At 47.9% G+C, this 14,394-nt stretch overlaps 1 protein-coding gene across 1 annotated transcript in view; it reads left to right on the top strand.

Moving 5' to 3' along the window:
- The first annotated feature begins 8,125 nt into the window (after positions 1-8,125).
- The window catches only part of Lmod1 (leiomodin 1), a 41,936-nt gene continuing 35,667 nt past the window's right edge, over positions 8,126-14,394 (top strand). The window contains exon 1 of the mRNA XM_038349991.1: positions 8,126-8,386. Coding sequence (XP_038205919.1) covers positions 8,126-8,386 — 261 coding nt within the window. The remainder of the gene's footprint in view (positions 8,387-14,394) is intronic.

The raw sequence follows: 14,394 nt of genomic DNA, 5'->3' as shown, positions 1-14,394 counted from the left end.
TTCTAGAGGACTGGGGTTTGACTTCTAGCATCCACACAGCAACTCACAATTGTCTGTAACTCCATTTCCAGGAGGATCTAACACCCTCTTCTGGTCTCTGCAAACACTGGGCCCACTTGGGATACACAGACATAATGCAGGCAAAATACCCATGGTTTTTCTTGTTTTTTAAGTATAGGTATTTTATGAGAAAAATCAATGTAACTAATAGACTACAATGACAATTGAGGTGTTTTCCAAACTTTTGAAGATAAGTGCCAACTCTCCATAGAGCTTTAGAATAGCAGTAAAATGTCTCTAAAATCATCGTCTGAAGCTGGATGTGGTGCATACCTGCAATCCCAGCATGTGAGAAGTGGAGACAAAAGGATTGCAAGGTCAAACTCATGCCTACTTACAAAGCAAATACAAGGCTATCCTGGACTGTAAAGCCCTCTCTCAAAACAAAACGCAGTCTGGCTTAGTGAGTAAAAATGCTTGCGACTGAGTGACTGAGTCCGCTGACTTGAGTTCCATCCTCAGAACCCACAGGGTGGAAGGAAGGAACCAGCTCCTGTGTCCTGACACTGCCACGTTGTCATGGTACTCAAGTATGCACACAAAATGTAAACATTTTAATGAAATATGAGACTTGGGGTACTTTAGTGTGTGAATTTAGATTTAAAAAAAACAGTACTGGAGAGATGGCTCAAGATTCCTTCAAAATTTCTAGGGCTGGAGTTTGGATCCCAGCACCCATGAAACATATGCCTGTAACTTCCACTTCAAAGGCTCCAACACCCTCTTCTGGGTGCCACATGCCTGCACATGTGTACATTCATACAAACACTTGCACATGTACTCACTGATACATATACACATACTTTTGTTTTGTTTTGAGACAGGGGTTTCTTGGTTGTCCTGGAACTCACTTTGTACACCAGGCTGGCCTTGAACTCACCTGCCTCTGCCTCCTGGGTGCTGAGATTAAAGGCGTGCCTACTGCCTGGCCTGACTACTTCCAACAGAAGCTGTGTGTGTTTGCCTAGAGCCTCCTTATAGGTCATGGTGAGGTTAGTCATCAATTCACATTTGGGAGAGCTTTTTCTTGGTGCTCTCTTTGCTTCCTGGTCCTCAAGCGTCCACGTTATTCAAGCTTTTGTTCCATACTCACTGGGCACTCTTCTGGATGTTACTTGACTTCTGAATAAATGTAGTCACCAACATTGGTCAAGCTTGCAGAGAAACAGAACTAATAGCTGGTGGATATGTAGATAGATAGGCAGATGGTTTATGGATAGAAAGACAGACAGACAGGATGCAGAATTGACACATGTGATTCCAGAGGCTGGGAAGACCCACGGTCTCTGTATCTGCAAACTGAAGACCCAGAAATCTGGTATTGTAATTCCATCTGAAGATGGAGGCCTAAGAACCAGGAGAGCCAAAAGTGTAAATCCCCAACTGAAACAAGAATAAACTAGATTGGATGACTCAGTTAGCAGTGTGGAGGAACAGGGAGAATTCCTTTCTCCATCCTTTGTTCTGGGCCTAAGACATTATCTTGGATCCAAAGATAACCAACTGTTAGCATCTACCTCTGATGGGATTTTAGGCCTGCTCCACAGCTCCTGGCTTTCCTCTTGAATCTTAGAAGTCTCCTCCCTCTAAGAGAGAATGTTTCAATTCAGAAGAAATGACACAAGGTGCATGTGTATCACACACAGATATATGAAATGTAATGGCAAGTATTATTAAATGCTTCCTGCATGTCTGATGCTGTTGCACTTTCCATACATGATTTAACATATTTAATGCCATGCTGATGGCACAGGCATGCAGATCCAGCTATTTGAGAGGCTGAGCCTGAGCAACATAGTAAGACCTTGCCTCAAAATTTTAAAAGTGAGTAGACATGGTGGCGCGTTCTTTTAATCCCAGCACTTAAAAGGCAGAGGCAGTGGCCTGTGAGTTAGAGGCCAGCCTGGTCTACAGAGTGAGTTCCAGGACAGGCTTCAAAGATACAGAGAAACCCTATCTCGAAAAAAACCAACCAACCAACAAACAACAAACAAAAAAGCCAAAAAAAGTAATAAAATTTTAGAAAAACCAAGCAAACCAAAATAGGGTCTGCCAGATGGCTCAGAGAGTAAAGGAGCTTGCCGCCAAGTCTGACAACCTGAGTTTGATCCCTGGAATCCACATGGTGGAAGGGGAGAACTGAGTTCCACGAGTTCTGACGTCCACATGTGTGCGAGTACCTGTGCACACAACTCATACATACAAACCAAACCACTAAGTGTTTCTTTAACTATTAATAATGATGCTGGTGAAGAAGAAAGGGGCTGGAGACAGATCTCAGTGGTGAGGCCCTTGCCTGTCAGCCACAAAGCCCTGAATTCAGTTCTCGGTGCCACATGAACAAGAAAGGAAATCTACTGAACTCCATAACTGTGAGGCGGTGCTCATTCTTTTCCCCTAAAAGAAAGGCTTTTATAAGGGAAGTCGCGAATGTGCACAGAAGGTGCTCTTAGTGACTGCAGCTGAGGACGTCGCCTGGCAGGACCCTAAGGGCAGGCCACAACAGATGCTCCTACATTTTCCATTTCCAAAGGCTCAGAGAGGTTAAACAAGTTACACACGGTTACACGCCTCAGATTTGAGCCCAGTGTCATTTGACTCCAGAGCCTGCAGTTTTATCTGCCAGGCTATACTGCCTCTCTGTATTCATGAGAATGTGACTTTCCTGGGGTTATCCGTCCTCTTCAGGAGTTCCTTAAGGGCCGGCTTGGTGGTGCATGACTTTTATACCAGCACTAGAGAGGTAGAGGCAGGTGGCTCTCTTGAATTTTTGCCTTTTTTTTTTTTTGCTTTTTTTAAATATAATGATTTGTTTTTTATTTCATGTGCATTGAAGTTTTGCATGTATGATGGTGTTAGATTCCTTGAAACCAAAGTCACAAATAGTTGTGAGCTGCCATGTGGGTGCTTGAAATTGAACCTGGGTCCTCTAGAAGGACAGCCAGTGCTCTTAATCCTGAGCCATCTCTCTACCACTTTTTATTTTTTTAAAGACAGGGTTTCTCTGTGTAGCCCTGGCTGTCCTGGAACTTGCTATGAGGACCCTGCTGGCCTGGAACACATAGAGATAGATCTACCTGCCCCCCATGTTCTGGGATTAAAGATTTGTGCCACCATGCCCAACCCTCCCACTTAATCTCTTGCTCTCCCTAACAGTCCCTCAAGTCAGTCTTCATTCTCACTGTTGCCTAGAAAAGTATCTTCTGAAGTCGGGTGTAGTGGCACACCTTTCATCCCCACACTTGGGAGGCAGCGGCAGGTGGATCTCTGAGTTCGAGGCCAGCCTGCTCTTCGTGGTGAGTTCCAGGACAGCCTGCTCTATGCGGTGAGTTCCAGGACAGCCAGGGCTATGCAGAGAAACTCTTATCTTGAAAAATCAAAAGTGTTAGTATTCAGGCATCTGCTGTGGCCTGCCCTTAGGGTCCTGCCAGGCGATGTCCTCAGCTGCAGTCACTAAGAGCACCTTCTGTGCACATTCGCGACTTCCCTTATAAAAGGGCCCTGCCCACCTCCCATCTCTTTCTCTCTTCTGCCACTCTTGTCCCCAGGGACCAGACTTTGCCTCTCTCTTTCTCTCTCTGCCCCCTTCTCTGTCCTCTTTTCTGCCCCTTCTCTGTCCTCTTCCAATAAACCTCCTATGTGAGTCCTGTTGTATGGTGTGACTCCTTCCTGTTGTTTGCATCTTTCTTTTCACAATACCTGACAAAGTACTATATAAATGTGTGTGTGTGTGCGCGCGCGTGTGCGTGCGTGTATATGGTAGTATCTAGATAAATTATTGAATGAATGAATGAGAATCAGGCAAGAGGGAATACCTGTATGTTTATTGAAGGTAGTTATTGTTGAAGGAAAGAGAACAAAAGAAAAAAGTGGTAGGCTAGAGGGGAAAGAACCCAGAACAAAGGTAAGTAGAGTAACACAGGCCTGGTATTGTATTATTGAAGTTCCAACTTCTCAAGAGGCTGAGGCAGAAGGATCACAAACTCAGGACTTGTCTGGGCCATGGGGTGGAGTCAAGGCCAGTCTGGGCAGCTTAGTGAGGTCAGTTTCAAAATACAAAGTAAAAAGAGGGCTTGAGTGATGCTCAGTGGTAAAGAAGTTGTGCTGCTCTTGCAAAGGGTGTGAGTTCAGTTCCCAGCACTGATGTTGTGTGGCTCACAACTGCCTATAACTTTGGATCCAGTGGATCCAACACCTCTGACCACTATGGGCACTGCATTCATGTGTACATACACATGCACAGATGTATACACATACACACGATTGAATATAAATCCTTTAGAGAAAAAAGCAACTGAAAAAAGGGGGGCTGGAGAGATGGCTCAGAGGTTAAGAGCACTGGCTGTTCTTTCAGAGGTTCTGAGTTCAATTCTTATCAACCACATGGTGGCTCACAGTCATCTATAGTGAGATCTGGTGCCCTCTTCTGGTGTGCAGAAATATATGCAAGAAGAACACTGTATACATACTAAATAAATAAAGATTTATATATAAAACAAAAAGGTAGTTGGTTATGGTGTCACTCTCCTTATATCCCAGCATCTCAGAGGCAGAGGCGGGAGGATCTCTGTGAGTTCAAGGCCAGCCTGCTCTACATAGCTACTAGCTAGCCAGAGATCCATAGTGAGACCCTCTCACAAAAAAGAAGAATAAATCAGTAAATAATGTGCATCAGCTGTGATAGCGCATGCTGATAATCCCAGCACTTGGCTGGGTGGTGGTGGCACACACCTTTAATCCCAGCACTCAGGAGGCAGAGGCAGGCGGATCTCTGTGGTTTCGAGATCAGCCTGGTCTACAAGAGCTAGTTCCAGGACAGGCTCCAAAGCTACAGAGAAACCCTGTCTCAAAAAACCGAAAAGAAGGAGGAGGAGGAGGAGGAGGAGGAGGAGGAGGAGGAGGAGGAGGAGGAAGAGGAGGAAGAAGAAGAAGAAAAGAAGAAGGCAAATAATAATTGCTAATGAACATTGTGCTTACCACGTTTCAGATTAATGTTTTCTTATATGTTACAATTTCATGTTCACCTTACTTTGCCTTGTAATAAGTTTTTTTTTTTTCCAAGACAGGGTTTCTCTGTAGCTTTGGAGCCTGTCCTGGACCTCACTCTGTAGACCAGGCTGGCCTCGAACTCACATGTGTCCACCTGCTTCTGCCTCCCAAGTGCTGGGATTAAGCACATGTACCACCACTGTGAAATAGAATTTTTTAAAACTCCATTAAATGATATGACATCTTAAATTTTCAAGACTGACTTTGTGTATTTATGGTGGAGGCACACACATACCACAAAGAATGCAGCTCAGAGGAGAGCCTGCCACTGCCGCATGCTCCCATACCTTCCCCACCTACTGGGTTAAGTCCCTCTGAAAACTGAGTCAGAGTAAACAGAAACAGCTCTTCTCTCACAAGTGCTCCTGCCAGGTGTGTCGTCACAGTGAGGGAAGGGTGACTTATGCAGGGTGGGGGTGCTGCTGCTCTGCTTTCCGAAGGGGAGAAGCCTCCTCTCAAGGAGATGGCTATTTACTTAGGGTCATGTGGTCGGTGGTGACAGTAACAGGAGCCAATGCTAGTCTGTCTGTCAGCCTACAGAGCATAAATTCTTGTTTACCTGTATTGTTATATACCTCTTCTCTTGTATTCCCCTCCCGCTTTTTGAGACAGGGTTTCTCTGTGTTGCTCTGGCTGTCCTGGAACTCACTGTATAGACCAGACTGGCCTTGAACTCAGATATCCATCTACCTCTGCCTCCCAGGTGTTGGGATTAAAGATGTGCACCACCACACCCCACTTCTGCACTTATATTTTGAGGCATTTTGCAAACTCTTAAGTCTTCAATTTGAAACCATTTGTTTAATAACAGTCATGCATTCAGCTTTTACATCACGTGACAAAACACCTGACCCAAAGACTTAAAGGAAGGAGGTGTTGATCTTGACTCCCAGCTTCAATCCGCAGTTCTTGGCTACTGTGCTTTGGAGCTTGTGGTGAGGCAGAGCATGGTGGGGGTGAGAGCATGTGGCAGGAGTTCCTCACTTCATGACAGCCACGAAGCAGAGAGCAGGCAAGGAGCCTGGCCCCAGGTAAAACTTTTAAAAGTGTACCCTTGGCGATCTGCTTCCTCCAGCTACGTCTCACTTCCTAAAATCGGAACATCCCAAATGGAGCTACCAGCTAGGGACCAAGCATAGAATGTGTGGCTGTGAGAGGCAGCTCAGACTCTCTATGGCAGTTATTGTACTAGCTATAAGCTCCACAATGGCAGGTTTGCACCAGTTGCTATGGGCTCCACAGTGGCAGGTTCACACGGGTTGGTCTCTTTAGTACATCACCTGCTCTCTCAGCAGAGCCTGGCGAGTTAGTTATTATTTGGTGGACATGTGACTGAACTGCAGCGGCCAGGGTTCTCTCAGCCCTTCTTCCACTCTCCCTTCGTAGTTTGCCTGTCTTGTTTCTACCAGTGCCACCAGCCAGCTCCAGCCCCTCTCTCAGACTTAAGCTAAGGCTGAACTAGTGGGCATGAAATGCCACGGCTAGGTTTTAGTTCTAGATGATCCTTGGACTCAGCGAATGCTGATCAAGTGACTGTCTCTCTCTGGCTTAGGATGGAGCGATGCCAGGAAAGATCGAAGCATCTACCCTGATGGGTTACACCAGGGCTTCTAGAAGGGATTTTGTGGCAGGAAGGAGGGGGGCAGGAGATCAAATGTCTGTGAGACTCGCACAGGGCGGCTTGATGGATGAGCAGTGGAAAGCCCTTCTATGAAACAAGCCAGACCTGTTGCAATCATACCTCTCAGTGGCCCAGAATTGCATTTCCCTTAAGACATGCTAAATTATGCTCTGGATTTATATGTGGGTGGTGTCTGCCATCCCCTCCTCACTGTGCCCAAGAGAAGGCTGTCTGCAGATGGCCCTGCAGAAGAGGGCACCAAGGAAGGTTAGAACCCTCTTCCCAAGAGCCTTGGGGCCTCGGAAACTGATAGCTCTCTAAGAGTTTCCTTGTTCCTGCAAATCCCGCCTCTTCCTCAAACAGCCCTCAGATTCTCAGTCTGTAGCCGGGCGGTGGTGGCGCACACCTTTAATCCCAGCATTTGGGAGGCAGAGGCAGGTGGGTCTCTGTGAGTTTGAGGCCAGCCTGGTCTACAGAGTGAGTTCCAGGTTAGCCAGGGCTACAGAGAGAAACCCTGTCTCAAAGAGAAAAAATAAAATAAAATAAAATAAAAAACACCACCAAAACATTTTCAGTTTGTATAAACGGTGAGGAATCACCCCCCCACACTCCCACCCTCTGCCATGTCTCCCATTCTCTTATCTCTTGAGAAGTGGTAAGGGGGCGTCAGAGCAACTGATGCTCAGCCTTCAGGTTCTCCTTGACAGGAAACTGTGTGGGTGGGTTGGTTATAAGAACCGTCCCTCATCTTGTGTTAGTGTCTTTTCTGGGACTGTAAACTCCCGGGAGTCCCCCCCCCCCAAACATTACCAAATACAGTAGAAAGGTGACTGTGGCCACCCAGTGACAGAAGAGGAAAATCCATTCCTGACCGAGGCTTGCTTCAGGCTAGCCACTGGATGAGCCTCATCACCCGGTCCCTGCTCTCCTGGCTTCCAGTGGCTCGGGCTGCCCCTGCCAGCCTTTGCATTTTTCTATCTTTTCCTCATTGCGTGGCCCCCTTGTCTTTAAAAGGCTAAACTGCTCTGTACTAAATTTGGTCACGCAGCGCTCCAAGATTCCCTGGAATGTCCTCAAGTTTCAAACAGCTCTGACAGTGAGGCAGGCCCGCCCCCTGGCTTGGGGATTGGCTTCTCCTCTCTGGCTGGGCAGCTGTCAGGTTTTATTGGTTGCTGGTTAGACCAAGCAGGGTCCACTAGCCTTGGACTGCAGGGAGGCTGCCGTGTCCCCTGAGCACCTGTGGCACAGCAGGCCCTACAAGCTGCAGTACTCATCTGGTTGGGCCTTCCCCCCCAAGCCCACCCAGCTCTACCCAGACCAGCACCCCCTCTCCCTTCTCTGCGTACCACCAGCACTCCCACAGACTTGGCAAGAGAAGCTGCCCGCTTTGCCAAGATGTCCAAGGTAGCCAAGTATCGGCGGCAGGTGAGCGAAGACCCTGATATCGACAGCCTGCTGTCCACCCTCTCCCCTGAGGAGATGGAAGAACTGGAGAAGGAGCTGGATGTGGTGGACCCAGATGGGAGCATTCCAGTGGGGCTGCGGCAGAGGAATCAAACGGACAGACAGCCCTCTGGCACGTTCAGCCGGGAAGCCATGCTCAACTTCTGCGAAAAGGAGACCAAGAAGCTCATCCAGAGGGAGATGTCTATAGACGTGAGTGGCATGCCCTGGAGAGTGGGGTGGGAAGGGAGGACTGCGGTCCCTAACTCCATGACCAGAACCCTTCTTTTCTTAGAAGAATAATCTTTACGGGCAAGGAATGAAATGCTTCAGAATAGGTTATTATGCATTAAACTGGCAGTGTGAAGCTCTGCCCTTAATTTGCTCTGTAAGCAGAAGCTGGATGTGTTGGAGAGGCAGGACATCTCAAGAATCAGATAGGAAAGGGAGCTGAGAGCTGTCCGTGAAGGGTCCATTGTCGAGTTGATGCCATCATGGTCTCGGCGTGTTTCTTCCTTCATCTCCATCCTGTGCTAGTGAGGAGAGAGAAAGGACAGAATGACATTTGTAGTCTCCAGCCACTCAAGAAGAGGAAGCCAAGCTGGTCCTAATGCTCTGGAGGACATGGCCCAACGCCTGAGAGCAGGGATGGGAAAGCAGGGAGACATGGTGGAAGAGTTGGAGCATTGTCCCTGTGCCTGCCATTCCCTGGCCCGTGTTCAAGACTTTCCCAGGAAATGAGGAGTGTGTGGGGAGCCAAGGGACTCAGGAATTCTTACCCCTGCGGGGAAGTGGCTAATTCTTTTATAGCTATGATCATAATGAATAAATATCAAAACAGATATGGGGGAAATGATAGGCCTTCTGTCGAGGGGCTGGTGACCCAGGACAGAGAAAAGAAACTTAGACAAGGTCTTGTCACTTTTGTGACCCCCGCCCTTTCTTGGACCCTAAGAGTCACTCTGGAGTTTGGCTCTGTTCTCCTCTTCCATTCCTTGGGCTCTGGGTCCTATGGCTGCCTTGTCTCCAGTGGCTTCTGGAGGATGAGGTCAAACAGAACTGTTTTTAACCCATGGGAACCAAACCCAGGGCCTCTCATATGCAATGTAAATGTCCTATCTTTGCACTACCCACCCACCCCTAAAACCAAAGCCCTTATTTAATTACAAAGCAAGATGTTTAGACCAAAGAACAGCCAAGGAACTCTTGTGCTCCCGGGGCTTTGATTCTCCAACATTCCGTACTTAGTAAATGCTGTGCCCTGCCTCTCTCTCTTCTGTCTCCCAGTTCCCTGGCCCTGCCCAGGGATGTACTTCTTCAGATGGAGCCAAGTTAAGGAATAGAGGGTGAGACAGTATGCATCCTTGGAGGAGATGTGCCCTTAGGACCATGGTTCCTTATGGAGGTAGTCTGTTACAATGCTTTCTTTGCTCCTCACGCAGGTAAAGGGCATATGTTAGCACAATGGCCAGCCGGAGTTAGAAATGTGTACTGAGCATGGTCAGAAGTCTCGAAATCTGGGGGAATGTGACTGAACCCTAACATGTAGCCTCTTTAGCATTGTTATTCAGAAGAATGAGTGTGAAGTCAAGGCCTAGAGTTTAAGTACCAGACAAACCCTGTGTGAGTACCCACAGCTCTTACTGTCCTGACCCTACGACTCCTCCCAGCTTACCTAGGTCTTGGGCATAGTACCCACCCCAGGGGCTGTTGCGGTGACTAAGAGGATGGTGGAAAGTGTTTGGCACAGAACCTGGCACACAGCAGCCAATAAGCAGCAGCAGTGGAATTACTAAATCATTTTAGTAAAGGAACTCAGAAAATGGTGAAATTAGTCCAAAGCAAATCTCTGCCCTTGTCCAGCCCTGCCCACCCCTCCATCTAGAGACTTGTCTCTTTAATTAGTGGCCAGAGCAAGCACTCAAAGCATGGATGCTCAAGTCTAGCTGGAGAGTGTGAACTCCACTCCAGGCTGGGGAACTAGCTCTAGCTCTTGCTGCCTGAGCTCTTTCCCTCTTCCTGAAGACCTGCAGGTAATAAGCCAATCAGTTTGATAGTGAGCTAGCCAATTAACTGGACCCGCAGAAGAAAGATGAGCTACAGAGAGCCCACCACCCCAATCTTCTTTTATGTTAGTTTTTGTTTTTGCTCTGTCGAGAGGTTTCTCTGTGTAGTCCTGGCTGTCTTGGAACTCACTCTGTAGACCAGGCTGGCCTTGAACTCAGAGATCAGCCTGCCTCTGCCTCCCCAGAGCTGGGGTTAAAGGTGTGTACACCATCACCTGGCTTCAACCTTCTCTTTCAAAACCTTAACAGTCATAGGAGATAGGTATCTTTATCCCCATCATAAAAAAAAAGTCTCAATGAGGCAAAATATTTGTCCATGGTGACACAGTAAGTAACCTGCCTGACTTTAAAGTTTGTGCTTCCTCCCTTTTCCTGTTACATTGGGATGTCAGAGTATGAAGGGGAGATAATAATACCAGCCCTTCTTTATTTTTATGACAGGTTCTCAGCTAGCTCAGGCCGGGTCAAACTCAACAGCTAGTGAGAGTGACCTCGAACTTCCGATTCTCCTGCTTCTACCTCTGAAGCAGTGGGATTACAGAAATGTGCCACCATGCCAGGTTTGCACAGTTGAACTAGGGATCTTGGTGCTTGATAAGCAATGTGCCAGCTGAGTTCCTTTAGGGTCATACAGCAACTGCTTGTGAGAGCCCCAGAGAGATGCTCAAGATCTGGGTACTTGTGTGTTGTTAGAGGAACGGTGGCCATGACAGTCTGCCTGAAAGCTGGCCCCCACCAACTGAGGAGTACCTTTAACTATCAGACCAACTGTCCAGAGGGAGAGGTACTGGGTGACATTAAGACACTTTAGTTAAATCCTGTTGTCAGGATGGTGGCATTATGAACATTGTTTTGTTTTGTTTTGTTTTTTCAAAACAGGGTTTTTCTGTAGCTTTGGGGCCTGGAACTTGCCTTGTAGACCAGGCTGGCCTTGAACTCACAGAGCTTTGACTGTCTCAAACTGAGTGCTGGGATTAAAGGTGTATGCTACCACCACCCCACATGGACATTCTTTTAAAATAATGTTTATGTTTTAGACATACGTAATAAACTATTCTTGGGAAAATTGATTGAACTGGGGGATTTGCCTTAAAACGACTGGGATGGGAGTCTGGGTGAGACAGTACCGGTCTGGATGCTGGGCCCACATGAGTGTTTATTACATTGTTCCCCACTTTCCTTTAAAACTTACCATACTGAGAGAAAACATTTAGAAGAAGCTAAGAGAGGTAGGCAGGCCCATTCAGCTTTTCCTGGGAGGGAAAGTAAGACTCCTACTGTGACTGGCGTGCTGGGGGTCTAGACCAGGTAAGGGACTGAGGCTACGTCTTCCTCACCGGGCTGGAATAGTTCACGGAGTTTTTGGATTGTCTAGCATAGTTTTTGTGCATATTCCTCCCGTACCTCTTCCAGGTCACCACCTCCAGACAGTCATCCCAGATTCTTAGGCAAAGCTGGGCACCTTGATCAAGCACGCCAGGGTCATAAGGTTCTATCCTTCAGGACATTTATCATTAGAGAAGGGGTACTCGTGTGTGTTGTGCTGTGCATGTGGAAGTCACAGGACAGCTTTCAGGAGTCACTCTCTACTTCCACGGGTTCCAAAGGCTGGGACTCATGTTTTCAGGTCTGCACGGCAAGGACTTCTCCTCCTGCTGACTCAGTTTCCCCATGGTGATGGAGACCAAACCCAGGGCCTTGAGCATGGCAAGTGTCTGCCCTGCTGTGGAGCTGCATACCCCTGCCCCCTCTTTTTAAATTTTATTTATTTATTTTATTTTTCTTTGCCTGTTTCCTTCACCAGCATATATGATTCAGGAGGCAGATACTTACATAAGGCCTCCACATAGATCATAAGATCCCAGCTGCTTATGAAATGAATTTCAGTTAGCAGGGGATTCAGGGAAGGCTAGAGGCGGGCTCCTGTCCTGCCTGTAAATGGAGTGGATCTGGCAACCAGTCTCCTCCCTGGTCCTCTGGGAGTTCTCCCTTAGCCCAGGTGGAAGACAGAGCCCCAGCCAGTGCAGAAGCCAGCAGTGGAGTGAAGCGGTCCTTGTCTCATGTTTCAGTGACCAGATCCCAACAGGTCATCTCTTATTCTTCCCTTCCCAAGTGGGAGGGGAACGACCCCTCAGCCTACCCCTTTTTGTCCTTCCCTCTAGGGTGACAGGGACCCAGGATTAGCACCTGCATGAAAGCGGGGTCAGGGGCCAGGGCAGCTGAGCCAGGGGGCGGAGAAAGCTCTTTTAGGTTTTCCCCAGAGGCTAACTTGAGACTCTTGAGAACCCACTGCTGGCCCGAACCTCCTGCTGCCACTTAGCCTCCACAGCCCCTTCCTCCAGCCTCATTTCAACTCCATCCCCCTGGGCTCCCTGCATGAATGGGAAGGCCCGAGACCATGGCACCAACCCTCAGAATGCCCTTTGCAGATAGCTGGGCTCATTGGGAGTACACGAGGCAGCACGGCTCAACGATTAAGGAGATTAACCCCAACTGGTACACACTCAAAATAGCCCTGGTGGCCTGAGTAGAGAGGGCAGAAGAGGTGATGGGGGCCTGGTGACCCAGGTAGGCACATGCACAAACCTAGAAAAAGCTAGACAAATTTAAAAGCCACCTCCATCTGTAGTTTGGGAAAGCAGCTGACTGTCGACCTGCAGGTGTTTGTTTTAACATGTTGTTTTTAAGTCTTTCATTCAGGCACTGTATATGTAATAGTTAAAGAATTTTTGTGGGGCTGGAGAGGTGTCCCAAAGGTTAAAAGCACTGGCAGCTCTTCCAGAGGATCCAGGTTCAATTCCCATCACCCACATGGCAGCTCACGACTGTCTGTAACTCCAGTTCCAGGGCTCCTGACAGCCTCACACAGACATGCATGCAGGCAAACACCAATGAAAATAAAATAAAAATAAATTCTCTGTATAAAAAGAATTTAGTGCAAGCAAGGCACCAGAGCTGGATCCCCCCTGCAGCATGACCTCTGACCTTTGTCCCTTCTTGGCACAGCAGGTCTGAGAACTTGAGACCTTGGCTAGATGGGAAACGTAAGAGGGGGCAAGCCAGATGGACAGGAAAGAGGAGGACTTGCGATTATGAAATGGAATTTCATAATGAAATTACAAGAGGAAGATGGGGATGGTTTCAAAGTCTGGTTGAGAGATGCTGATCAAGGGAGGTTGTCACCAACAGCATGGACAGTTGGAAGCCTCAGGGTTTCAGGAACTTCATGGTCCCCAGGCCTGGATGCACGAGGAAGACAAAGCTTTCATGTAGCCTATCTGTCCCCCCCCACCCCCAGCCTCTCTTCCTCCTCCAAGGGACTGTGGATTTATAGATTCAGCTCATGCCAGCATGTCTACAGCTGGCCCGGAGGAGGCAAACCTTGAATGATTGGGACTAAGAGAGATTTGCAACCTGTGTGCGTGTGTGCATGTGTGTGTGTGTGTGTGTGTGTATATACTCAAAGCAAAAATAGCCACAGCATAGGGGAGAAGGGAGGAAGAAGCTGAAAATCATGTGATTGCCAAGTTGGATAAACAGGATTATCCTGATCCATAGAGTAAGGTCCAGATTTAGCTGTTTTGTGTTTACTGAACCACACTGGTTATAGCCAGCAGAAAAAGGTGGCTTATGTCTAGGGTGTAAGTCTTTGTTTGGGGCTTCTCAGCAGCAGGTCCAGGCATGAGATAGCAAACCACAGGTGCCTGCACTCACCCCGATCCAGATTTGTGTTCTGCTTCTTCCCCTTACAGCCCCAGTGAAGCTGAGTACCTTGGGCCAGAAAGAAAGGGCATTAATTTATTTAGGGTGTGCTGGCGCTGAGGGCATCACCACTGCCATCTCATTGTCTGAGCCTCTTCAGCTCCACTACCTGTCCAGTAGGAATGATAAAGTCAGCCTCGAAGGGCTATTGGAGCATTCAACAGGATAAGGTATTCAGAGTTTATTTCCTCAGGAGAGAGACTTTCTCCGGCCTCAATTCATCAGCCTTTGTACCTGTACAGATGCCAAAACAACATTAAAAAGATTCTCACGAGGTTACAAAAGTTCTGTCCACAGGAGTGAGGTAATGACAAGAGGGGTGGAGAGGAGAGGAGGAAAGCAAGGACCAATGAAGGAAGGAGGCAAGGGTGATTTGTTGCTTGCCGCCTGGCT

The sequence above is a fragment of the Arvicola amphibius genome, chromosome 12, assembly GCF_903992535.2.
Source record: "Arvicola amphibius chromosome 12, mArvAmp1.2, whole genome shotgun sequence".
In the NCBI taxonomy this organism is placed as follows: Eukaryota; Metazoa; Chordata; class Mammalia; order Rodentia; family Cricetidae; genus Arvicola; species Arvicola amphibius.
The sequence above is the reverse complement of the archived record's forward strand: the minus strand, read 5'-3'. Positions and strand labels throughout refer to the sequence as shown.